The sequence below is a fragment of the Ochotona curzoniae genome, unplaced genomic scaffold, assembly GCF_017591425.1.
Source record: "Ochotona curzoniae isolate NIBS_2020 unplaced genomic scaffold, NIBS_Ocur_1.0 contig_4612, whole genome shotgun sequence".
NCBI lineage: Eukaryota > Metazoa > Chordata > Mammalia > Lagomorpha > Ochotonidae > Ochotona > Ochotona curzoniae.
In genome coordinates, this window is record NW_024466343.1 from 14,370,909 (window position 1) to 14,398,367 (window position 27,459).

The following is a 27,459-nucleotide window of genomic DNA, read 5'->3' on the forward strand; positions in this document are numbered from 1 at the left end:
AGGAGGGAGTGGGGAGGACTTGAAAACTCAGAAGCTGAGGCTGAGGTACATAGGGTAGCTATTCAGCTGCCTGTGTTCTCCACAACATGTGCATCAAATTATCATATAAGTAAATTGAGCTCTTTTTTGTTTTAAAGCAAGTGCTTCAGGCTCAGCATCTGAAGGTAAGGGCTTTTCTCTGGAGCTGTCCTATTCAACAAGCACTTGTGTTTTCAGGAGGGCGAAGTGATATACACAGATTGGAAAATGGAAAGAGACCCTGAAACTGGCCGATTGATGAGTAAGTTGAATCTTTCTGTTACCAGTAAGGTGTTCATTTCCATTGAAACTCTCTGCCGTTATCTAGAATTGTGTGAAATTCCAAGGGAGCCTGGCTTTGCTGATGGCAGGACTCCTAGGATTAATCCACATATGTGCTTGTTAACCTCAGATCCCCGAGAAGGCAGCTTTGTTGTTTCTTGGGAGCTTGCTGGAAACATGCACAAAAATCTGGGCCCACAGAACCTGAATTGGATTTTAATAAAATATAACAAAAGGTGCCTTGTTTTCACATCAAGATTTGAAGAGCACTGACCTATGTGATACAAAAAAAGCTAGAACTCTTGGACAATTTAATTTAAAAAGTAACATGCCATTTCAAGAATTCAACAGCCTTGGGAGTTCATCTCGCAGGAATATCTACACAGTGTGGAATGATGGGCTAAATCTGCGATGATCTTGAAGATCCAAGAAGAATATGGGAGAAGTGATAATAGAATCCTGTCTTGGAACTAGGAGAGCTGTTGTGCTTGTGTCTCCTGATGCCCCAAGTCCTCGACCCCAAGCACCGGAACAAAGGTGTGTAGGTCCAACATGTAGAAAGACAGGCACCCCGAGAAGCAGTTGAACAGATCTTCAACAGTGGATTCAGTTTATAGTGTTGAAGCATAATTTTTACTGAGCTTGGCGAATTTTAGGATAGTCCAAACCGGCTTATAACTCTAACAAGGCATATGTTAACAATTGAGGTGCAGAACAGTTTTAGGAGGGGTGTGCCGAGAAATCTTCAATACCTTAGTGAGGAGTAACTAATCTTTGCTTGCAATGAAGGAATCATGACTGGATTTGAACCGTACTACTGCAACAATGTGGAGGAATCCAATATGGGGGAAGAGCATGGGGAGAGGTTGGGGAAATCCCAGAGTCTATGAAACTGTGTCATAAAACAAAATTTTTTTAAAAAAAGAGTAGACTCAAATTTTCCAGATGAAAAAGATGGGTAAAGATATTGCAGATGATAAATGTGAAAACTTGGAAGCACAAAGGAACAATGAACACATGAGAAAGAGGGAAATTTAATCACCAGGGCATCAAGGCAGGTAATTGGGAACCCATTTGTATCCAGATGGAAAAAGCCTTGTGGGTCCTCCTCATAGCGTTGCATGGTAATGAAACCACCGTGGCAGAAGGGCTGGAGCTGGTAGAACTCACAATGGAAGAGGGGTACCTCTTGCCACTGTTGGGATGAGAGGCAGCGAAGACTGCAGCACAAGTTTGGCAACAGAAATGTAAAAGAGAAGGGAGACTTAAGGGTCAACATACCAGGACATACATCCAGTGGAATGTAGCTAGTCCAGAAGAAGAGGAGTTGATTTCAATTTAGTCCATTCGGGAAAAAAAATGAAAATTGCTTTACCACTGGTTATGATAATACTTTAAATCAACAGTCAAGAACTTTGTAACAGCATTGTTTTTCATTGAATACAGCTTAGGTGCGGAGAAGTTGCCATGCAGTTCCTCCTGAACTGTAAACTGTGCATCCTGCTTCCATTCCATGCACGTACAGGGCTTTCACTGCGTGCCTCCAGCACAGTATCTGTTGTAAACATCAGGGTGGTTTCCCAAGAGCCGGTCACTGAGATGTGGTCTCCATGGAACCCCACGTACATGTCTTAAATATACAACCAGGCAGGAAGGAGAATGTGCTCTTATGGGAAGAAACTTCTGACAGACGCATTACCCTGAGATGTGTGTGAGTAAGATGCACGTGGTGTGAAGGGCAAGCCAAGAAATGACAGCCTGCATGATGACAGTTGGAACAGTCGTGTCATGAAATGTACTCTAAACCACCAAATCAGTATGTCACGTGCCAGGAACTCTTCAAATTTTATAAACTAGCTCAGATAATCCTCCCACAAGTGATTGGATGGCCTCACCAGCAAAACTGGTACCCAGACAATCAGTCACAAGGTTTTGCACTTCTGATCCCTTACTCAGTTAACTCCCATGTTAGAGAATTACTCTGGAAACTATTTTTTTGTGTCTGTGTTTGTTGGTTGTCATTCTCTTTAGTACTCTGGCCCAGAGGCTTTGGCACTGCACTTAATAAGGGCTGCTCCACTCATTAATGAATGGCACTCAAGACTTACAAAGAAAAAAAGGAAAAAAAGACTTTGATGAGTCGAGAACATTCTCTGCCAATTTAAAGCACACACCCAGGCGATGTTGCTTCCACACATCTGAGGATTATGCATGTTGCAGTCACTAGTAACCATGGCCACTCCCAGAGGCCTTCCAGATGCCTGGACAGCCCTGCTGGCTGCTGGGGGCGGTGGCTAGGGAAGTCTTACTAATCCCACAGATGGGCACCAGGCTCTGAGAAACAGAAGCAGAAGCAGGAAGAGCATGGTTGGCATCCAGGGATCCTGCCTGTTACCAGGAATCCTCAAGATCACCTCAAGATGGCCTGACAAGCACGCCCCTTGCTCTCTCTTCAAAACGGGGACTTGGTGTTAATGGGAGATGAATCTCTAAAAACAAAAACCTTGGCATGGCTACATTTAAAATCTTCGCTTTAGGACCCTTTTTGCCAGTGGCTCTGATGAAGGCCTGATAATAGAACTAATGGAAATGGAATGGATTCTACCACCCTTCTTATTTATCACTTGGCTTTTTAAAATGAAATTCATGCTTGTGTGTCAAGTTGCTCTGTGTACTCATCTGCATGTGTTTCTTTAATCTTGTTAGAAAAGGAAAATAAAAAGGAGATGGAGAAAGCCGCTAAGGAACTATGGTAGAATTTATTATCCTGGATAGAAATGATGCTAATTTTATAGACCAAGTAGTTCTTCTACAGATAAAATGCTTGCAGGTGATTTAATATGCTAACTGGAGATTTTTCTACTTTTGTTTTATAAGTGTCATGTAGTGAAATGCTCCATTAAATGTTTGTAGCAGTTTTTAATGTAACTTTCCCTTCTACTAAAAATAAAAGCAATTGGATAAGCTTTCAAAAAAAAAAAAGAACCCTTTTTGCCAAATAATTTTCAAGTGTGGTAGAATAACATAAGTGATAACATTCAGCATCCTAAACCATGTTCAGGTGTATAATTCAGTCATCTTGTATACTGTCACATTGCTGTGCAGCCAGTCTTCAGAGTTTAATCTCACACCCCTTACATGATAACGTCCCATGCCCCGTTCTCCAAGCCTCTGCCATCCACCGTTCTCCTTTCTGTCTCTCTGGTTTTGACTACCCAGGTACCTAACAGAGATGAAATCCTAGCCCGTAGTATGTATCAGAACGTGCTTTGCTGTTTAAGTGGAATAACAGTCCATTGTTATGTCTGTGTCACTCATATCTTGCTTATCCATTCACCCATCGATGCACCTTTGGGTTGCTTTCCTGTGTGAGCTATTATGAAGAGTGCTGCTGTGGATGTGCACAGACAAAGTGTCTGTTTGAAACTCTATTTTATAAGCTTCCCACAAGATCTTTTGGGTCTCTCTCTGCTTCCTGTCCCATCAGAGTTCTGACTGGGGAGGCATAGGGAAATTCAGTCCTCACATAGCTGACATGATGTAATGCAGAGTAAACTCATGGTCTTAGTGTCAAGCCACTGGCCCTTGTGATTTGGCATCAACAAGCAGCTGTTGTGGCCACTAATGGGGTGAATGGCCGTGAGTAACCAGTAGTGAAGAGTGCCCAGCTCTGCAGCCTTGAGGGAGAGGCACCCACGCAGAGTCCTTGTCTTCAGAGGAGCTGTTTCTGCTTTTTAGTCTAGCTTCCAGTGTCTCTTGTTAGGTATATGCACACCAGTTTCCCGTTCACAACACTCTCACAATGGTGTAATTGTTTCTGGGACTCTGTCATGACTGTGCACTTCACTGGGACAGTAACATGTTTGGTTAGTAATTGCCTCCTCAGTCACCCGATACATGTGGTGCATATTGGCAATCCAGATATGTATTACTAGTGTAAGGAATTAAGGGATGGGAACAGGAAGCTTTCCTGTGAGCCAGAGCAGTGGCCTGGATGGGAAGTTCCCTGGACTTTCTGTATAAAGAAGAGGCAGCACATGACAGAGTAATTCAGCCTGGTCAGCCTCTTCTTCTCTGCTTTGGCATCTGAGCATTAGGGATGGGACAGTACGACCGAGATCTGTGTGAGCGAGGGCAAAACACCCTTTCCTCTCCCCCAGCAAAGAAGCCAGTGAGCCTGTACACGGTCCACGACGGCGCCGTCCACACTGTGCAGAGGTCACCTTTCTACAATGACATTATCCTCACCATTGGCGGATGGAACGTGGCCATCTGGAAGGAAGGTATCATGGTGAGTTGCCTGCGGAAGGGGAAGTGGGTTGAGGGGGTGGTGAGTGTGTGGTCCTTTGTTCCTGAGGAAGACAATAGGAGCATCACAGCTGTTCTGATGTATCCGTGCCTGTGGGATGCTTTTAGGGAAATTGAAAACAGGTGGCATAGCAGCAGAAGCATTGTATGCCTTTTGAAATCGTAAGCATTTGCTTTTTTGTCCGGAGGGGAGGAAACACCGTTTGCAAGTCCCTTTTTCTGGGCAGGCAAGCCATCTTTCCTTGAAAAGGTTTACTCTGTGAGGTTAACTTGGGCTTTTCCCCCTCACTTCAGAACACACGATGGGATCCGATTCCTGTAGAAAGCCACACCGAGTCTGTCATCTTTTTGCTTGGGTCACTGCAATCCTTCCACAGGTTCAAGAAGTGGAAGTGAGCCAGCTGAAGAAATTATCCCATGTAGCTCATAGCCTGTTCAGAGTAGAACAGGGTCTGGGCTGGCGCCATAGCTCAACTGGCTAATCCTCTGCCTGCAAGTGCCAGGATCCCATATGGGCACCAGTTCATGTCTCAGCTGCTCCACTTCCAGTCCAGCCACCAGTCTATGGCCAGGGAAAGCAGCAGAGGATGAATCAAAGCCTTGTGACTTTGCACCCGTATGGGAGACCCAGAGGAAGCTCCTGGCTTTGGATCAGCTCAGCTTGACTCATTGTAGCCATGTAGGAAGTGAGCCAGTGGATGAAAGCAGGAGGGGAAGGAGGCATAGAAGGAGGACATAGTCCAAGGGAGGCAGTAGCAGGACATGGTCAGAACCGGAAGGGGGCTGGTTCCAGAAGCTCACCTGCCAGAAACTGGCAGGAGTGTTAAACAGAGCCAAGCAAGCTTGTGGGTAATCTGGATTCTTAATGGGAATGAAAATTAATATGATTCTCTAAGTGAGAAATTTGAGATTATCTGATGCAGAAAATATATATAAATATATATTACATATGTTAAATACCTATTATGTATATCTAGATAGAATACAGCAGCCTTTTTAAACATGTTTTAAAATATGTCTAAAAACCAAATTTTAACATTTAAAAATGTTTTTAAAAATTAATTTTTTAAAGTTCATGCAAGATTCCTGAACACTATGCAGAGGTCAGGAATCTGATTATCTGTAGAAACTAGAAGAAATCAGGGGAAGTGGCAAGGAAGTGTCATCTGTAAGGAGTTCATGAACTACTTCTCCCTCAAGACAGTTTCTCATTTAGGTATTGAATGGAAGTGATGGCTCTCTAGTTTGTTTTGTTCCTGTTGTGCAAGTAGGCAGTTGAATGCACCTGCTTGCAAGGAGACTGGCTGGGTCGACAGGACATTGTCTGATCATCTTTCAGTGTGAAAACTTTCCAAAGCAGGCCGATTGTTTGTGAAAGACATGATGCTTCAATGATTTAAAATCTCTCCCAAATGTATTGGAGCTTCAAAGCTCCCAACAAAAGTTATTTAAGGAGAATTTGTCAGCACTGTGTTGGATTTTAGCATGCAACTTACAGCTGGAGTTAACAGATTTTTTTATTTGCTTTTGCCAACCACCAACGCTGTTTCCACCTGAAGCATAAACCTAACAAGAATACAATCAAAATGTCTTTATAATCTTCATTTAGCTAGAGCCCAGCAACATGCACAGAAATGGTGATGGAATTTCAAAGCAGCTCAAGTTTTAGAATGACCAGTCACTCAATTAAAAGATTTGATTTAAAAAAATATTTATTTGAATAGTGGAGTTGCAGAGAGAGGGAAAAATGAAGTTCTTCAATTCAACGGTTCACTCCCCAAATGGCCATGATGGTCAGGGCTGGGCTTGGCTGAAGCCAGAAGCCTAGAACTCCATTTGTTGTATGTCTCATGTGGGTACAGCAGTGCACGCACTTGGGCCATCTGCTGCTGCTTTTCCAGGTGCATTACCAAGGAGTTGGAATCAAAAGTAGAGCAGCCAAGATTCAAACTGGAGCCCATATGAAATGTTCATGTTGCCAACAGTAGCCCAACCCAATGAGTCACAGTGCTGGCTTCAGGTTTGATCATTTCTTTAAAAAAGCAAGTAAAAGGGGGAAATATGGTTTGTGGGTGAAAAAAAAAAGATAAAGCCCCATAACAGAAATTAGAATCCCTGTGGGCATAATTTTGCTGTCTGCTTATAGTCAGCTGAGTTCTGCATACGTAAAATCATGGTGAATTGCTCTCAGATAATGACAGAAACTATTATGTTTCTAAAAATGTTCCTGAAGACTGGGCCCCTCCTTCAGTCATGCTGTGCACCAAAAAGGTACACCTCAGGACACTGGTCCCTGACAAGACCTGGAGTTTTCTATATTGGTCGAGAGGACGGATACATTGATATCTGGGACCTTCTGGAGAAGACACATGAACCAGCCTTGTCGCAAAACATTTGCATAACAATGATCACCTACATCAAACCCTGGACCTTTTCTGGTATGTGATTTTTTTTTTTAATTTATTTTTTAAAAAATAATCTTACTTAGTTGATTAAGGCACAAATGGTCAAGGGCTACAGGAAAGTGGGTAATACCATTGTTCCCACACTAATATCATTATTTTCCCTATATCTGGGGTCAGAGGAGAAACAAAGGAAAAGCCCCATCCAGCCTCCCACCCATCGCAGGTCCCCGATGTGAGGCATGCTCTGTGGGTCCTGCTCAAGCAGTTTTGATAGTTCAACAGGTCTGAGTTGCTGCCAATCTCGCCGTTCCAATTGTGATGAAACTTATTCAGAATCCACTGGCTGACATAGTCTCTTCATGATGGGGGTTCTGAGATCAACAGTTCAGTTGAAGGAATCCCCAAAGAAACTTCATCTGAGATGATCTCAAACCTGATTCTTGTGCGAGTTTGCCAGTACAGGGTCTGGCACAGTCTGTCGCCCCAGTCAGCTTGTGTACCTGCTGGTGGTTGCAATTGCTGGGTCAGTTCTGTTTCCAGCCCTGTCTTTCATTTTAACCAATGGGTGTTGTAGTGCAGCCCGATCCTGCCCACTTCATATTCGGCCCTCACGCAAACCAGTGGAGCTGCAGCCTAGTTGGGGCGACTCCCCATAACCCCCACTATTCCTTACCCCTACCCTGGTTCCCATGCATATCAGTGTTACAGCAGGCTTGTTCAGTCTGTCCCACATCCCATTTAGCTTTCATACTTGCCAATGGACATTGAAGTCTAGTTCAACCTAAGCAACCTACTATCCAGCCCACACACTTACTGCCAGGTGTCTTTCTATCTAGCCACCCCTGCCTCTGTATTAGTTTTCGTGCTTTCCAGAGGAAGTGGTTACCCACAAGGGAGGTGCCCACTATCTCCCTACTAGGCCACTCCAACTTCCAGATTGTGTGCTATCCCGGTGGTTCTGGCATTTAACTCAACAGAATTAGCCCCCAGTGCCAGCCTGTGCCATCTGATGATGTGGCAAAGCCCAGCTAACCTTTATCCACTCTAATTTATGCTTGCACCAGTTGAAACAGCCCAATCTGGCCCTTCCCCAATCTGGCTCACATGAGGCCCACAAGTATTGTAGCCCTGCCTGGTCTGGTCTGCCCCCATCCCAACTCATGCTCTCCAGTGGGAGTGGCAGTCCAGCAGGGTAGCCTGGGGAGCCCACATTCCCCTGCTGGCTTTGCCTCCTCCCTTGCACACCCCAGTTCTCATGTGTGCTGTTTGGGCGCTGCAACCTCATCTGGTACAGCTCACCTCACCTTGGCATTCCTTAACGTGCACTGGTATGTGTTGCAACCAAACTTGGCCTGACCCACACTCCATGCTGATGCTCGGATTCACCAGCTGTTGATGTGAACCGGTTCAGCCTGATCTGCCCCTCACCAATGCCGTATGTATGATGCCACACTGCAGGGAGCTGCAATCTGCCCCCAGCCCCAAGACCCAGACCCCCTGGTATGTGAATTCTGACCTCCTAAGCTAAGTCTTTTTGGGTAACTTGGAACATTTGGACATTGACCTGGAAAGCCTCTGGGTTGCTCCATATTGTGGTTCTTGCGCTCACCAGTAGGGGCTGTGTTCCGACAGAGGAGTTTCCCAAGCTCCTCCTTCAGAACCTCTTCCTATGCCAGGTCTTGCACATACTGGTGGTTCCATGGGCCAGCCCTCCTTGCTGGCCTTCAATCCATTCCAGTTCTTGGTGTTGGCTGTTTCACCCCAGCCAAGGCTTGATCATACCCAGACACTGCTCACACATGGCTCAGTAGGGGCAGACCCAGCCTAGTCCATCCTACATCTACCCAGGTTCTCCAGAGCACCAGATAGTTTTGCCGTCTAGCTCAGCTTGGTGCGCCCAGCCCTAGTCCTCATTTGTGCCTAGGGAGATTGCAGACATATCCAGACCTGAACGCAGGCCCCATTCCCGCCCCCACACCCTCCCGTGGGAAACCCAACCCAGCAAGGGTGTACTCTCACAGCTCCCCAACCGAGTCTATTCCCAGCTATAGGTTGCACATGTGCCAGTGTGTGCTCTGACCCAGTTGGCTTAGCCCCTCACTTGTCTCAGCCTTTGCCTTCAATGCTGTGCTGTAGTATCCTTGCCTCATGAAGACCAGTTGGGGGTAAGAGCCTAGGTCGGAATGGCATGTGCTACATCCTGATTTCTTTTTTTTTTTTCTTTTTTCTTTTTCTTTTTTTTTTTTTGTGAGTTGAAGTTTGCTTGGCCCTGCCCGATCCGCCTCCTACCAGTTGCAGCCTGGCCCACCACAGATCCTATTTTAGGATGAACCTTCGGATGGTGCTGCCTTGACCTGCCCAGATTGCCATTGGTTCCTTTACCCATAAGTGATGGCAGGTGCCATGGTCGCTCCTAGTTTAGCCCATCACCATCCCAACTTGCCAGCTAACCTGCGGGACTTGTATTTCTACAGGGTTGGGCCCACACTACCCTTGGACCAAGTTCTCTCGCATACTGGTTAGTGTGTCTTGACCCTGCCAAATGTGACCAGTCCACTATTCCACCACCCAGTCAAGTAAAGGTACCTAGCCCTGCCAGACAGGCTCCCAGCCATAGCTTTTGTGTGGACTGGCATGTGGCAGTCAGTGATGCTCTATGCTAATAGCCTATCTCAGGATTCCTATTTTGGTTGTTGAGTCAGTTTGGCCCAAATAGATCTTGTGGACTCTCCCCTCCTAACCATCAGGTCTCAGTCCCCACGCTTGCCCAAGTTTCATGACCCTGTTACTGGGAATCACCCAGAATTCATCTCTCAGTTACACTAAAACTGGCCTTATTCCTGGGTGTTCCTAAGCAGCAATTTCATATCCTAAAAACCCCAATGCTCGCCATGGAGTGGCCAGCAGACAAAGCCTGGCACCACTTGGTGCACTGAGTCCCTAGCATTGGATCCTGCCTGGCAGGGGCAGGCCCCATAGCTGCCACACTGCAGGGAGCTGCAATCTGCCCCCAGCCCCAAGGCCCGGACCCCCTGGTATGTGAATTCTGACCTCCTAAGCTAAGTCTTTTTGGGTAACTTGGAACATTTGGACATTGACCTGGAAAGCCTCAGGTTTTTATCTCTTCTTCCTTCCCTCTCTTTCTGACCCTTACTTTTTCCCTGCTCATCTCCCCTTCTCCATTTCCCTTCCCTCTTGCTCAAATATAAACAGGGCTTCCTCGCTTTTCTTCCTCATCAACAATGATTTTTAAGACACACTCAGTAGGTCAGGCAAAAGCTGATTATTTTAAATTTTTAATAACATTTTCAAAAGACAAAGAGAAATAGAGTGCTCCCATCTGCCATCTTCTCTCATCTGCCATCTCTCTCCACATACATCCAATTATCAGACTAGGGCTGGGCTAGGGCCAGGATCCAAGAACTCAGTTCAGACCCACCCTTCTCCCCCACCATAGGTGGCAGAGACCGAACACTGCTTCCTCCCAAGGACTGCATTAGAAGGTAGTTGGGGTCAGGAGCTGCAGCTGAGCTGCAAACTCTTACTCCAGTAGGGGATGTAGACATTCCATCATCAGGCTAAATGCTGACTCCAGATGCTGATTTTGAACCACACGACAGAAAGTATTCTCTGAATCACACATCCTTACATCATTGCTAATTTTTGTTGCTTCTTTTCTAGTGTGGTTTTTTTCTTAACTTTTTACCCTAAGTCACATTTTCAATATTATAACATTTTTGCATTTCTCTTAGGAACAAAGCCAAGCAATTGTCATCATGAAATCTAATGACTCATCAGGGTTATATGTATTAAAAGTTTAAATTTTGAATTTATTATGAAGAAAAGTAATGTACAACAGAGCAAGCATAAAAGCAAACATAAATTTAAGGATGTATCTATGAAAAATAATTTATTTCCAAATTTTTGTTTCACTCAAGTAGAATTTTCTGTGTAAATCTGGTGTATTTGCCTTTTTATTTAGAAGAAGAAAGGTTTCTTTTTGTTTCTAGAAGGGCACAGACATGTAATAGTCCTATGAAATTGTCTCAAACAGTAGCCTCTGGAACTAGGTCTTTGCCATCTCCAGGGAGTCACAGGCTGGCTGCTGCTTAACCACACACACCACCAGCTGTGCTTTCCCATCTTCAGTACAAACACTGCTTTTGAAAGAGAGTGCTTACCAGGATGAGGAGTTCATAATTCAGCAACATAAACCTAGATCTTCTGAGAACAACAACATGTGAGACAAACGTTTTGTGCATTATACCCATCCAAAAAGTTCCAGGGAGTAATCTGTCTTCGTAAGCAGGAAAACTGGTTCAGGATGTGTCTTTGAAATTCATCTGGATATGATATCCTTCAGCCTTTGCTGTGTTTGGTTAAAAACATGCTTCATGAATTTTCTTGAAGAATCTCTTCATGTGTTCTCCCTGCTTTCTTCTTTTTATTTTATTTCAAACTCAGATTTATAAAGACAGGAAGAGAGAGAAGAAACAGAGAGATTTTCTATCTGCTGGTTCACTCCCCAAATGGCAACAACAGTTAGGGCTGGGCCAGGCTGAAGCCAGAAGTCAGAAGCTTCACCCTCATGAGGGTAGCAAGAATCCAAGCACTTGGGTCATCTGCTGCTTTCCCAGGCACATTAACAAGGAGCTAGATGGAAAGTGGAGCAGCTGAAACTTGAACCAGTGCCCAGATAAGGATGCCAGGTGCTGCAGGCAGCAGCTTTACCTGATACACCACCACACCTTCCCCCCACAACCCCTCTCCCCTTCTTTCTTCTTATTTCTACCCAGTGGCCCAGAAACAATAGGGTCAGCAAGGTGCCACACTCCTTATATACACAAGAAGAAATCAAGAGTGGAGGTAGAAGGGTAGCTGACAAAGGTTCAGAGTCTTAGCTTTGCTTTCATCAACTGGAAAAAACGAGTTTTGTATGTTTATGTGATCCAGTCATGAATATCTGAAATAGATGCCAATATCATTGTAACCACAGCAGGTCCTTTGGGAGACCACAAAACAAAAACACATTTCATATTTAACTTCTTAAGATGGATTTCTGTTTGCTGCATTTTTCCTCCCTGTTTTTTTTTTTTTCAGCTAAGCAGCAATTTATAGCCATAGCTGATTATTATGGAACACTGCATATATTAGAAATTCCTTGGACATTAAGTCACCCTTCTGCCAATGAGGTTGGTAACTTTGAGGATATCTTTGGTCGGCTCTTGGTGAGTCTTGTCTAAATATGTTATCAAGACATCCTTTTTCTAGAAGAGTACAAAAGACATATATGGTCAAAAACAAGAGGATCTGTCTCCATTGCATGTATTACAGTTTGAAGTGAGAAAGAGTTTTTCTGACAGATGAACTGATTTGAGGATTCATAATCATGATGCTATTTTCAGGTTGCAGGGGCCTTTATCCCAGTGGTGCCCTTCCCTGGGGGGCCAGTGGCCTTTTTATGCAGCTCTTCCTCCCCTACTTCCACCTAATCTTTTCCCAACTCAGTAAATTGAGGGTGGCACATCTGAACTGACAATATATCATACTAACCTCTTATACCCACCACCCAAATGCTTCAAGCAGTGTTAACAATGAGGTTATAAAAAGATCAGTAAATATATATACATAGAGCCAACATTCAACCTAGAGATTGTGACCTGAATCCCAACGGTGTCAGCCTGCTTACTGTCAAAACAATGAGGCTTCCTCCTCTGCTGGCCTTCCCAAAGGCCTCTGCTGCTTTGCCTGCTTCCATTCCTATGCCTCCACACTAAGCCCCCAGGGACCAGGACCTCAGCTCTGCCTCCGGTCCCTTTAGAATCTACATTGATAACTCATCTGGGTTTTCCAATTTTGGTTGATGATAATAAAGCTTCCCCTTACTTTGGAAGTGAGAAAGAGGAAAATTAAAAACGTATCTCCCCAATTTTGGATTTTTTTCAACCCTCTTTTGTTTTCCAAAGATTTGTTTATTTCCTTGAAAGGCAAAGTGACAGAGAGAGAAGGAAAGAGAAAGAGAGGTCTTCCTTCCACCAGCTGAGTCTCTAAATGCTCCCAACAGAGGTAGATCAAACTGAAGCCAAGAAAGACTCCATTCACATCCTCCCACTGGGTGGCAGGAACCCAGGCATTCAGGACATCATCTGCTGCTCACCAGGCACACTAGCAGGAAGTGTGGAGTAACTGGGGGTCACACCAGGCACTACCAACGTGGGAAGTGGGTGTCCCAAGTGCCAGTCCAAACCATTGGTCACTACACCTATCTCAGAAACCATCTTTTGTAATGCTGCTAGTGATCTCCAAGTTGCAGGGACCTAATTTTTAGGAAGGCAGTCACCAAATTTGAGCTAGCTTCTCTTAGAGGAATGGACTCATGAGGACAGTTCACAAATAGCTTCATTCAGAGAATTAGAAATAGCTCAGAAGTAACCCACCTAATGATGTTGCAGAGGATGAACAAATGAATGGTCAGGTTGGCTAGCCAGGGAATCCACCTGACGACAAGCAGTAGGAACCCTACTAGCATGGTCAAGAACAAGGGGACTCCCTAACCTCTCACTCGCTTTCGTTTGCCACAGGCATCAAGTGTCAACCACTACTTTGAAAGAGAAGTCAGGCACCTAGAATACGTAGAACAGCGCCGAAGTATTCGTGAACAAGAAAAGAAGGAAATGGAGCTAGAAAAGGAAAAGAAGAAAGTTGTAAGTTACATTTCAGAAATCGAAGTTGCTTTCTTCTAATTCTAGTGGGGATGTGTTTGGTTGGCAGTTTCCATAGCTGCTCTAGGAAATGCAGTGCCTTTTCACATTCCTCTCTGGTTCTGCTGTGAGTCAAGAGGACAGGACACTTGTCTGAGTTCCAGGCCCACTATGAGTGGGGACTACACTCAGTAAAACCCTCTACGATTTAAATTGCTAACATGATCTATCACGTCACAGTATATATGAGTAGATATAAAATGTGAATGCTTCCACTTCATGGAAGTTTAATATCTGCTGAATTAAAGCAAGCAGTGCAAAAAGTCAGACTATAGGAATCAAGACATGGGTGTCCAAATCCCAATGCTGCCACTTACTGGCTCTGCGACGCAGGACGAGGGTCTCATCTTCGCTGAGTCTCAGTTCTCTTGTCTTTAAAATAGGAATGTTGATAATGACCTGTGAGGATCACTGCCAGGCCTCCTGGGAAGGCAGCTGACCAGCAACAGGCTTACCCTGAAGGACAGCTTTTCTGGCCACAATAGTGAATGGATAGATAAAATCTAAGAATAAGAGAGAGATGAATCTTACTGTAATATACTGTAGGTATGAAACTTGAAATAGAAGTATTGGCACAGGAGACATCCACTGAAACTCTATCAAAAACGAACCTGAAACTCCACTGTCCTCTCCCTCTGGCTCTCTGTCTCACGCAGGCTCTATGACTCTTTCCGTTGCCTGCAAATTGGGAGCATTTAAACATTCTGTGAAGTCAGCCCTTCTCTCCTGTGACTCGAGGTCCATCCAGCCTACATCTGTGCTTTTCTGTTCTCCCTTTTTACTGCCAGCAATTCATCATTGATCCCATCTGTAGTTTCCTTTTAGTTAAATACATAGCCTCCCCCAATTTCAGGTCTCCATTAATAAGTAGCAGCATATAGAAATATTTTCTTTTTTTGGTTTTATTCTTTTTTTACTTTTTAAAAATTTTATTATTATTATTATTTTTGGAAGTCAAATATACAGAGAGGAGAGACAGAGGGGAAGATCTTCCGTCCACTGATTCACTCCTCAAGCAACCACAATGGACAGTGCTGAGCCAATCTAAAGCTAGGAGCCAGGAGCCTCTTCTGGGTCTCCCACACCAGTGCAGGGTCCCAAGACTTTGGGCCATCCTCGGTTGCTTTCTCATGCTGCGAGCAGGGAACTGGTTGGGAAGCCAGGCATCCAGGATTAGAACTGGTGCCCATATGGGATCCTGCCACATGCAAGACAAGGACTTTAGCCACTAGGCTACTGTGCTAGGCCCCATTTTTTAAAATTTTATTTTTAATTTTGAGTTTTATGATACAATTCCGTAGAGTCTGGGATTCATCCTCTCACCAAATTCCTACCCACCAAATGATTTTCCCCATATTGTTACAATAGTATAGTCCTTCATAAGGAATTATATTTCCATCAGTCTGTTATTTCAGTGTTCCCCGACATTGGTGGTACAAACAATGTCAGTCCATCTTCATGCCTGCATTAGCAGTCAATTAACATAATCACTTTGGATAGGTACTAATTAGTGCAATAAGAAGGCCTCATTTGAAATATATTGTTTACTGATAACAATGTATTAAAAAGTACAAATTAATTAACTTTTCACTGTGTTATACCACTGTAAACAATTTGGTCTTAGCTTTGTTCTTTTCTTGCTTACAAGTGTTGATTGGGGTTCTATTATGGAAAATAATCTACCACCCTTCCCTCACTCAGCAGTTATCCATCATTATTAAACATCCTTGAATACCATAGCAATAGCTCCTAATTACATACATCAGTAAGAACAAGTAGAATTGTGGATAATTCAAAAATAATTTCCATGCAGAATCATTGTAAGCCACTTGAGAGGCAGACAATGTGACACAGCAGGTGAAGTGACACAGCACCTTGGGAACACCCAGGTGGAAATGCCAGTTCATGTCCTGGCTATTTGGTTCCCCATCCAGCTGCCTGCCAATGCACGTGGGAAGGCAACAGAAAATGGCTCTCTTTCTCTGTCTCCTGCTGTCTGTGTGTGTGTGTGTATGTGAGAGAGAGAGACTGTCTTTTAAATAAAAAATAAATTTTTTATTATTTTTTTAAAGATTTATTTTTATTATTGGAAAGGCGGATATACAGAGAGGAGAGACAGAGAGGAAGATCTTCCGTCCGATGATTCACTCCCCAAGTGAGCGCAACGGGCCGATGCTATGCCGATCCGAAGCCAGGAGCCTCCTCCGGGTCTCCCACGCGGGTGCAGGGTCCCAAAGCCTTGGGCCGTCCTCGACTGCTTTCCCGGGTCACAGGCAGGGAGCTGGAAGGGAAGCGGGGCTGCCGGGATAGAACTGGCGCCCATATGGGATCCCGGGCGTGCAAGGCGAGGACCTTAACCACTTGCGCCACCGCGCCAGGCCCAAAAATTAAATTTTTTAAAACACTTGAATAGGATAATCATATCAAAATTATATCATTATTTCTGGTTTCCAAAACTTCCAGCTCTTGTAATATCATTCCATTTGTTTGTAGTATCTCTTTTAAGTCTCCAACTTTCTCTGGATCTGGATCATGAATGAGTGAATAAATGTAAAAAAAAAAGGGTTCCTTTGTTACATTTACAGCATAGAGGGGAAAAAGCTCACTAAGGAAATCCAACTGACGTTAGTCAGAAAACCTTCTTACCCACAACTGCTGATCGAATGGGAAACAGGAACAATAGTTGATTTCAGAAGACTGCATGGGGATTAAGTGGGACAGTATACTTACAACACTTTGCCAATAATGGGCATATAAAGCGCTAGTGTTTGTTCTTCAGATTTTTAAAGATTTATTCACTTATCTATTTGTTCCTTTGAAAGGCAGAGTGACAGAGGGAAACATCACAGATAGAGATCTTCCATCCTCTGGCGAACTCCTTGGGAAGCTAAAACTGCCAGGGCCGGGCCAGGCTGAAATCAGGAGCTTCATCTGGGTCTCAGCTGTGGGTCACACATGCTTGCACCATCTTCAGGTGTCTTTCCAGGTGCAGTCAGTAGGAGCTAGATGGGAAGCAGAGCAGCCAGTACTTGAGCCAGCACTCCAATATGGGATGCAGGTGTCACAAGTGAACACTGAATACGGCCACAGTGCTGGCACCCCTGAATATGACTACAGAGAGAAGGGGACAGTCACACATCTATCTGGCCAGATGATCTTCATGAATGCCTACCCGGTGCATATTAGTGCATTCTGATTAATCTTGATTGGGGAAGCATCAAGTCTGTGTGCAGCTCACTTCTTAAAGGATAATAGCAGTGATTGCTCTCACAGAACAAGAGATGGGAATTTCTCTAGCTGAAATTTTACCTGGACACTCAACACTGGGAACAAATAGCTGTCATGGGGCCCACAAGCTATGCTATCTCAGTAAGACTGAGGAGAAACAGACTTCAAAAGAATTCTACAACCTGGCGTCAATTGCCCCCCTGCTCCAGATGGCATAGGGAGGCAAGAGCTTTGGATGAGAAGCCAAGGCAAGGGATTTGGGTGTTGGGAGGAGGTGTTTGAAAGCCATGTCTCCTCCATGTCTCCCCAGATCGTGGATGGCTGCCTGCCCTCCCCGTACCCCTGAAGAGAGCAGCAGCTGTCAGCTGTTCAGAAACAGCCCTGTTCATCCCCTGGTGTTGCCAGCCATCAGCATTTGATATCCATGTCTTGCTTCTTTCCCCCTAGAAAGCGTACCAGAAATCCAAAGAACAAATGGAGGCTGAATTAAAATCAGACTATGAGAGTTACCTGGAACTGGAGAAGAACACCCTCATCAATCTTGGCCTAATCAAAGTCACAGAAAAAGTGTCATATATGGACTTGATGTAGAAAAACTTTCCGAAGAGGCATTTTGGGGACTTTATGGGTCTTGTTTTTGTATGATTTTTTTTTTTTTATGTAAGGTGAACTCGCTAACTAAACATTTTAAATTACATGTGGGCTTTTATGCAACTGATGTTAAAATTCTGTATTATAAGATCTGTTTCGATTTTTTGAACTGAATGTGAAAGACTTCAATTCCAAAATTCCCATTTTCCTACAGGAACACAGAGTTCTGCACATGTGCTCCACCCCAAGTGCTTGTCATCCACGCACAGGCCCCAACGCCAGACAGAAGTAGAAAACAAACTTGGGCCTAACAATCAGTGTGCATTCAGTCACCTCTGAAAAAAAAACAATTGGACCATTGCTCCAATTGTAAAGCCAGGTTCTAAACAAAGTGCTAATTGAATCCAAATACATATCCATATACATATGGATATTTATATTAAAGGATGTTTATATTAAAGGATGTTTATATCAAAGGATAATATGCAGAGAATATAAAGTTAATTTAGCAGTAGAAAATTAACGCTTGATTGAAAGAGAAAAATTATGGTGCATGCACAATAGATGCAGAAAAAGGTTGTATCAATCAAGCATCCACTCTTTACACTCCAAGAAAGGTTTGGCAACTACAGGAGGAACTTCCTTCATCTGATACAGGTTGTCCCGAGTGCTCTTCCAACCAACACCACACCTATCGATGAAAACTTGAAAGCCTTCCCAGGAGCAGTGAGACAAACCCAGAGCCCACTATCAGGTCTTTCAGTCAGCAATGGCAGTCAGCAATGTGCCAGTGAGGCACAGCGAGGAAACAAAGCCGGTGAATCTGAGCTGCCCGAGAATTTGGGGCCCAGCTCTGAAAGCTCCAAAACAGGCTAAGGAGCTGGATGATATTTTACAGGAAGTTAGCAGAGGCTAAACAGGAAGGTGACACAATCAGCTGTTTATATAGGAAGATAAGGAATAAAGTAGGGGGTACTTGTGGTAGCAGTAGCTGAAGGTAAAAGATGCCCTGTACTGAAGATTAATGTGAAAAACAGAAATGAAAGCAAAGGATGGGTCGAAGGTGTGTCAGTTGTGGGAGGAAAGAGAACCTTGATGTCTGATGGAAACTAGTGCTTGGTCTGAGCGCCCTGCATTGTGACCCAGCTCTGTAAATGAGAGTCCCCTCCCATCGGATCAGCTTGAGAGTACTTTCCCCACAGCATAATAATTAGACCTATCCTTCCTCATACACAATGTATATAAAGAACCAAGCACGCAGCTGGCACTTAAGAAACATTGTTTCCTTTTCTTGTGCACACTCCCACCAGAGAAAGTATTCAGTTAACTCTTTTTCCTTGTAGTAATTTCTGATTTTAATATTTTTATTACTATCAATAATAATGGGACTGTGTCCCCCCATCACATGTAATGTAAGCAGTGACTGCATGCCTGGTTTAATATTAGCCTTTGATCGTTTTAATAGGAGACCACTAATGTCCAACACAGCATTACAACCAGCAACAGTAGCTTTCTTTTTACCAGAACTTTTAACTGCTACTTGGAAGATTCATTGTTCTCATATCATTTCTTTAGATTAAATGTAATTATCACTCTACCCCTTTACAAATTGCTTTCTACTCACCAAGAAAGGTGTAATTAAGGCAGTGTACTTTTAGGTCTCCAGCTAAACACATCCTGTGTACACTTTAGATGAAAGCCATGAACTGCAGGAGACAGTGGGCCCAGTGCAGCTCACAGCTCCACCAATCTACCACTGTCAATAATTAACATCTCCCTGGGCCCTCACAGCCCAGAGCACTGCCCAGGTAGGTGGCATTCCACCCGTTGCTAGGCTGCCATTGCCAGGGAAGATATTGTATAACCAAGCAAGGTCCCCGCAACGGAAATTAAATATACTAACGAAGAGCTGATTAAACCCTGTGTAATGAAGTCACTCCCTCTATGGCTGATGAGCTGACAGCCAGACACAGGCTCATGCACAGCAGCTGTATACCCTGGAGAAGAACCCCGCAACCAACCTTGGAGGTTAAATCAGGGCATGGTGGGTTTTAAAAACAAAAATGTACTTCAAGTGCTTTCTTATGAATAAAACAAAACAGAGCAAAAATCACTGAACATGGTTGGTATGGCAAATAATACAGGATCCACATCCTAAATCAGTGCCACACCAGGTCCATGCCCAGACACAGCTCTCATGTGGTTCAGCGAGAGTCGAAACCTAGTCCAGCCCATTCTATACCCACCCTGGCTCTCACAAGTACCAGTGGGTGTTGAAGTCTAACCCAGTCTGGTGCTACCCAGACCCAGTCCATACCCATGCAAGAGGATACTGCAGCCATGACCAGCCCAGCTTATTTCCCCCATTCAGGTTCTCGCACTCACCAATGGGAATCCCAACTCAGCTGGGGCATCCCCTTAGCTCCCCAACCAGGCCTGTTCTTAGCTACAGATCTTGCGCCTGCCAAAGGGGATTGCTGTTCCACATGGGTGAGCCTACATACTCTCCACATATTCTGCCCCTAGACCTGATTCACTCACGTGCTGGTTAATGTCATGCACTAGCCTCACATTACCTGTTCCCTTTTCTGACTCTCACTGATGGGTTCCGTAATGTAGCCCTGCAAGTGGCCTTGTCCATGGAGGACCCTGATCACACTGTTCCAAGTCCCTGGAACTATAATTTTAAGAATAATAATTCACAAGGTGGCTGCCTCGAGTAGCCCCAGTCACAGGCCTGACTGGGGACCTCTCCCCACTTGGCAGGCAGCTGGTTCCAGTGGCCCTGGTGCCAATGGTGCTTGGTAAAGCCCTCAGGCCACTCATCAGCATGCTCTGGGGGTTTAGGGGTGTGGATTTTCAGGGATTCTGGGGGATCACACAAGTAAAGGTGAGCAGTGACCTGAGAGTTCATGTCCAGGTGAGGAATTACTACTGAGGGACTTCCAAAGATAAAGCCACTGCACATGTAGGTAAGCAAACGGCTGAGAAAATGGTTTGGAGGGGAGAATGGGTGTGCCTGGTGGCGTGGCCTAGTGGCTAAGGTCCTCGCCTTGAATGTGCTGGGATCCCATATGGTCACTGGTTCTAATCCCAGCAGCTCCACTTCCTCTCTGTCTCTCCTCCTCTCTGTATATCTGATTTCGTAATAAAAATAAAAGAAATATCTTTAAAAAAGAGAGAGAGAGACCAAAGTACCAGCACACGTGACCTGAGCTGGGGTAGTTAGCATCGATCATCACTGAGCATCACTCATTGGCATACACTAAAGCTAAAGCTGGGTGCCTACCTGGTAGGGCCAGATCACAGAACCCACTAGTGAGAATCAGAACAGTGGACAGGTGATATTAAGATGGGTTATGGCAATAACCAGCACATGAGAGAATCAGATCTGGTACCAAAATCTCTGGGGGTATGTGGGCTCACCCCTATGCAACTGCAATCTCTGTTGGCACACACAAGAACTATGGTTTGGAATGAGGAGCTACACTTGATCTTAGCCAAAAGTCCAAGAAGCATTTCTGGTTGGGGAGCTAAGGGGACACCTTGACTGGGTTGGGGTTCCCACTGCAACAGCCCGAATGGGGGCTGGGCTGGACATGGCTGCAGTGTCCCCCTGCACAAGTGTGGACTGGGTCTGGGGAGCACCAGACTGGGTTAGACTTCAACACCCACTGGTGTTTGTGAGAGCCAGGGTGGGTGTAGAACAGGCTGGGCTAGATCTTGATTCCTGCTAAACCAGGTAAAAGCTTTGTCTGAGCGTCAACCTGCTGTGGCTGGGCTGCAACACCTAATACTAAGAAACAGAAAGTGTGTGGATCAGTTGAGCAAGGCCACTGTTCTTGCCAGGACAAGAGGTGGACAAAATTAACCTGGGCTAAGGACCTACTGGTGTGTGTGAGATCACACAACAATCGAGTTTGGGAAACTCCATTGTCGGGCCACAATCCCTACAGGTGAGTGCAAGAATCAAGGCAAGAAGTAGCCCAGTGAAAAAGGCAAAGCAGTAGACACATACTCTGATTCACATGGAGAATATGGCAGCCTGTTGGGTACCATAGCAGAAAAAAGGGAACAGAACAAACCGAACAACTACCCCAGCCAAACTATGACAGCAAAAGTCTGGGTGAATGGAGATTTAAGGTCGACCGTGTCAGCCAATGGGCCACTAGGAGGGCTTCCTCATTCTTGAATTGGTGAAATCGACAGTATTTCAGAACTATCCAAACCACTTGGGCAGAACCCTCAGCATGCACGATATCAGGACTCTGGGTTGATACTGAGTGGCAGTTCCCCACCCCTGGATACTGGGGCATGTGGGAGGCTGGATATGGCTTCCCCGTTCATCTCTTTCCTTCCCCCAGAAACAGGAAGAAGAAACAGAAAATTTGAAAACAATGGTCACATCCACTTTTTCCTAACCCCCGATTCTTCCCAACATGATCAAGCTTGTAATCATCATCAAAAATAAAAAGTTAAAAAATCCACAATTATTCAAAAAATAATGCTAAATCAAGTTTAAGAGAAAGTATCTATTTTAGCCTTGTAAATAAGGTCAATTAACCACTGAAATTAATATAAATATTTTATTCTTAATGAAGTTTCTAGGTTATATGGATCTAAGTGTAACAATAAAAATAATTTACTCCCAATTATTTTTAAGAATATTTATTTATTTGAAAGGCAGAGAGACAGAAAGAGACAGACAGACAAATGCAGAAGAGAGAGAGAGAGAGAGAGAGAGAGAGAGAGTCATCTTCAATACATGCCCCAAAGCTGAAAACAGCCAGTTCTGGGTCAGGTCAAATTCATCCTGTTCCACATGGTCTCCTAGAACGCCATGTTGTCTCCCATGTGGTTGGCAGGGACTGAAGTACTTGGACCACTTCTGCTCTTTTCCCAGGCATTACCAGGAGGCTGAAGTGGAAGCAAAGCAACTTGAACTGGAATCTCCAATATGGGATGCCAGTGACACATGTGGCAGCTTAACTCCCTGCACCACAACACTGGTTCCACACTTTTGGTTCCAGTTTTGAGGCTGGAAATTAACAGTTATGAAAACAGTGGACAAATAAGAATTTTTTGTTTGTTTGTTTGAAAGGCAGAGTTACAGAGAGAGAGAGAACTTGTTCCCTCCTCAAATGGACACAACCAGGATCCAGGGACTTCTTCCAGGTCTCTCACGTGGGAGCAGAGGCTCAAGCACTCTGGCATCTTCTGTTGCTTTCCTAGGAGCACCAACATGGAGTTACAAGTGGAGCAGTCAGGACTCAAACAAGCACCCATTTGTAATGACAGCTTTTTCAAATGGCTTTACCTACTATGCCACAGTGCTGAACCCTATAAAAAAAACTTATGAGTTGATTATTTATATAACCAAAATCAAGGTCCATGGAAATGTCAGTAGGATTCAGCCAGTCTCCAGGACTGAGCTATAATTACTGATGGCCAGCTGTCTAGGGACAGGAAAGAAGTGTTCAAGCTCAGCCAAACCCTTCTTTGTGATACTAGGAAAGTAGCTTTTATTCTCACTTAATAAGTGAGAATAATAATCCCCACTGGACAAAATTACAAGGATTAAGTAAGATAAAACATATGAAGATATTTGGCAAAGTCTAAGTACTCTGAAAATACATATGAAAGGGCCCTATATTATGGTGTAGCCCATTACGCCTCCACCTGTGACACAGGCATCCCATATGGGTGCTGGTACAGGTCAGAGCCTGGAGCTGCTTCTGGGTCTCAAATGTGGGGACAGGGTCCCAAGAAGAGAGCTGCAGTGGAAGCAGAACATCTGGGACTTGAACCAGCACCCATATGGGATGCCTATGTCACAGGTAGAGGCATAATTTGCTATGCCATAACTTAGACTTTATCAAATATGATCAGAGGAAACCTAGTTATGTTAATTGGAGCATATTTTCCTTTACTACTTGAAACTCCTGATAGTCAATGTTTACTTAATATTTAGCTGAGATGTCCCATTCTCTTATTCCACTGGATAAATAATTCACACACTTTAGACCCAAGTTTATTTGTTCTACCAATTATGTGGATCTCAAAAGCTGGAACTTTAGATAAACGGGTAGGAGAGGTCAAGAATTCTCTTACAAACAGAGCCACTTCTTGAAGAGTGAGGAGGACACTGTATGTCCTTTCAACTGTGTTAGTGTCAGCCATGGGACCACTGAGTCATCAGTCATGTGTGTGTGTGTGTGTGTGTGTGTGTTATTTTTTGAGATTTTGTGGGCATTTTCAGCATCTCATTGGTCTGATGGTACATGTTGGGACAGCATAAGGAAAGGGCAAGCCCTGGGGGCACATCCGTCCTCACTGAATTCTCAGATGGCATGCTGGTGAGGGGATCTTCAGAAATTGTGCCCTAGAGACAGATCTGCCAACAGAGTTCTCTCTACGTCCATTTGTGAAGAGAATCTGAACTTGAACTAAGAGGAGAACACCTAGGCTGGAAAGGGGATGGAAGAAGCCACAGGTGCCTGCCATATCCTTGTGTACCTCACCTTGGCCAGACTCTTTGATGCTCCAGAAGAATCCTGTGACTGAATCCCAGCCAGTAGGATATTGGGCAAGTGGCAGTAGCCAATCCGCTTTAGCTCAGCTCCTTAAATCTCCAACTTTGTGTCACAGATGCCACTATTGGTAAAGCACAAAAGTTTCCCAACTCATTCCAGATTTTCCCAGGCAGAAAAGAACTCTTTCTTATATTAAGCCATGGACGTTTATTTATCCTGTCACAGCCTAGTTCATCTTGATGGCTTCAGGTCTCATCAGAACAGTTTTCAATCAGAAAGGACCCTGAAGCTGATGTGGTCGTTCAAATCAAAGCTGAACCCCAACTCTTCCCTGCTTACAACCTCCCAGTAGCTTCTGTCTGCCTTCATGATGGGTCTGCTAACAATGAGGCCCTCCTGGCTTTTGCTTTCTTTTTAATTAAGGAGAAAAAGAAACAGAGATAAAACTCATCCACTGAATCCCTCCCCAGATGTCTGCAATGGGCCAGTGCTGGATTCAAATCAAAACCATAAGCTGGGCCCAGCACAGTAGCCTGACAGCTAAAGTCTTCGCCTTGCATGTGCCAGGATCATATAGGGGTGCCAGTTCTAATCCTGGCAGCCCTACTTCCCATCCAGCTCCCTGCTTGTGGCCTGGGAAAGCAGTCGAGGATGACCCAAAGCCTTGGCACCCAGCACGTATGTGGGAGACCCAGAAGCTCGTGGCTCCTGGCTTTGGATTGGCACAGCTGTGGTTGTTCCGGCCACTTGGGAGTGAATCAACAAACAGAAGATCTTCCTTTCTGTATATCTGACTTTGCAATAAAATTAAATAATTCTTTTTAAAAATCCATAAGCCTCCTGGGAGCAGATTCAAACTCAGGTACTCCAGAATGGAACATAGGTGTCTTAATTGCTGACCAAACACCCACCTCCTCCCTTCATCTCCTCCAATCCAAGCTTGCTTTTTTAAGATTTATTTATTTTTATTGCAAAGTCAGTTATACAGAGAGAAGGGAAGACAGAAAGATCTTCCATCCTGTGATTCACACCCCAAGTGACCATAACAGCCAGAGTTGAGCCAATAGGAAGCCAGGAGCTTTTTCCAAGTCTCCCACATGGGTGCAGGGTCCCAAGGTGTTAGGCCGTCCTTGACTGCTTTCCCAGGCCACAAGCAGGGAGCTGGATGGGATATATCCTGACATACGCAAGGCAAAGAGTTCAACCACTAGGCTGCCATGCCATGCCCACAAGCTTGCTTTTCAAGCCCATCTTTTCCCCCTTCCCTCCTTTGTTTCCAGCCCTTGTAGTCTCCATTGGGGTCTCCATACAAAGCTGTCCTCTCTCACCTTGGTTCCCTTGAAAATACTATTCATTCTCATGGATATGAAACTCATAATACCGAAATGAGTAGATACAACAACTCTATATTTACACATTTGAAAAGTGACTCATAACCCATAAATGATCCTCCTATAGGTAATGAACACTGCTCAATACAAAGGGGAGTAATAAAGCAATGTGAATAGCTAAAATGTCACAAACAACTATCCAAATCACAGACTGGACTTTGGAGTCAAAATTCTGCAGAACTCTGTCACTAACAAGCATTAGTGACTCAACCACAAGTTTCTGCTGAAGCAGAAGGAATCCACCAAAGTGGCAGGCACTACTTCTCATCCCACATGCTTTTGTCACAGTACCCACCAAGAAATAGACTCTACCAGTATTTTCCACAAGAAAATGGATAGACTGTTGTGGTTGCCTTGAAGGAGAATATTGCAGTGCAAATGACAGCCTTCTTTCCCAGGCCAGGGACCAAAGGAGACTATGACTTCACTGGGCTCTCGCTCACTAGGCTTGTCCTGGAAGCCCAGGACACTGCAGGCTATAGGGAGAGGGTACATCAAGGGATTCCAGGTCACAGATGCAGCAGCTGAGGTTGCAGCCAGCATCCAGCAACAACCACCATATACATGAGTGTCTTGGTCTCCAGAGGATCCCCACCTGAGTCTTCGAGTTGCCCCAATGAAGCCAAGAGCAGAGACAAGCTACCCTCACCTAGACATGTGCAAATTCAGCTTTGCCCTTCCTTTGTGTTAGAATTACTGCAGAAACAGGACTTTCTTATTTTTCATTATTTTTTTTCCTACTGGAATATTAGGTACTTGCAAATAAGGAAGCAAGCAAAATAACTTCCATTTACAAGTGCTGCAGAGAAAACACGTGGGGTCAAGCCAAAACACACACAGGCTTCCCGGTGCTGAGAGCTGTCAAACACCAATGCAAGAAATCAAAAATAAAGGGAATAAGAAAGTCGTGGATTTTATATTAATTTTATGCCAGTGTTAATGGATTAAGAAGACACAGCTCCAAATAAAGATGACAAGCCTTTGGACCAGACCCCAGTACTGTCTGGTGTTCCTGGAGGACCAGGATAGAAGTGGGACGGATTATGCGTAGTCGCAACCCCTACGAACCATGTGTGAGCCGTATTGGGAATGGACTGGACAGCCTGGCTGGGGCTGAAAATATCCAACAACCAAGGAAAAAAAAACCTGCTTGGTCAAAAGCTAGTCAGGAAAATGGCTAGGGCAGGCTCATGACCCACTGGCATGCGCAAAAGCTGCACTGGGAGAGGTTCCTGATGGAGGCCTGGCAACTCCTCTGGCAGGACACAGAACCCCACTGGTAAGCGGCAAGCACAAGAATGGAAACAGCCCAGAGGCAGCCACAAGAAGTTTCCCACTGGCAAACATTAGGCATGGATTGGGCAGACCAGCTAATCATTAACATCATCACTGGCAAATCTCCGAGCACCAGAACAAGTAAGTCGAGCCAGTTTGTTGCGATAAAAACCAGTCCACACTACGATTGCCAGGAGAGTTGACTGTGCCGATTGTGATTGCAGTGCCCAACAGCACACGTGAAAACAGGAGGGAGGGACAGAGCCAGCGGGGGATAAGGAGGTTCCCCGGCTGGACAGCTACTCCCACTGGAGACATGAACGGTTGGGGCAGACCAGACTAAGCAGGCTACACCACCGTGCGCCTCATGTGGACTAGACCAGGAAAAGCCAGATGGTTGATGGTTTCCTTGGGTGCAACCTACAATAAATGGAGAGGGTTGTTTGGCATAGCCGTAGCATCAGCCTGCAGAAACGGCACTGGGGGCTAATCCTGTCAATTAAACTGCAGAACCACCTGAAAGTGCACAATCCAGGAGTGAGGAGACTTGGAGGATATAGTGGTTCCCCCCTCGTGGTTACCACTGCCATGGGAAGCACGAGAACTAGGACAGGGGCTGGGGTAGCCAGTCAGAGCACTCAACCACACCCGTGAAGCTTTACTGTTT

The 27,459-nt window shown here is 44.8% G+C and overlaps 1 protein-coding gene across 1 annotated transcript in view; it reads left to right on the forward strand.

Annotated features, from left to right (window-relative positions):
* DNAI3 (dynein axonemal intermediate chain 3) overlaps positions 1-17,741 on the forward strand; it is a 66,782-nt gene extending 49,041 nt beyond the window's left edge. The window contains exons 18-23 of the mRNA XM_040987239.1: positions 217-280; positions 4,461-4,591; positions 6,842-7,046; positions 12,114-12,205; positions 13,595-13,717; positions 17,450-17,741. Of these exons, the coding sequence (XP_040843173.1) occupies positions 217-280; positions 4,461-4,591; positions 6,842-7,046; positions 12,114-12,205; positions 13,595-13,717; positions 17,450-17,593 (759 nt within the window). The 3' untranslated portion in view covers positions 17,594-17,741. The remainder of the gene's footprint in view (positions 1-216; positions 281-4,460; positions 4,592-6,841; positions 7,047-12,113; positions 12,206-13,594; positions 13,718-17,449) is intronic.
* The last annotated feature ends 9,718 nt before the right edge of the window (positions 17,742-27,459 follow it).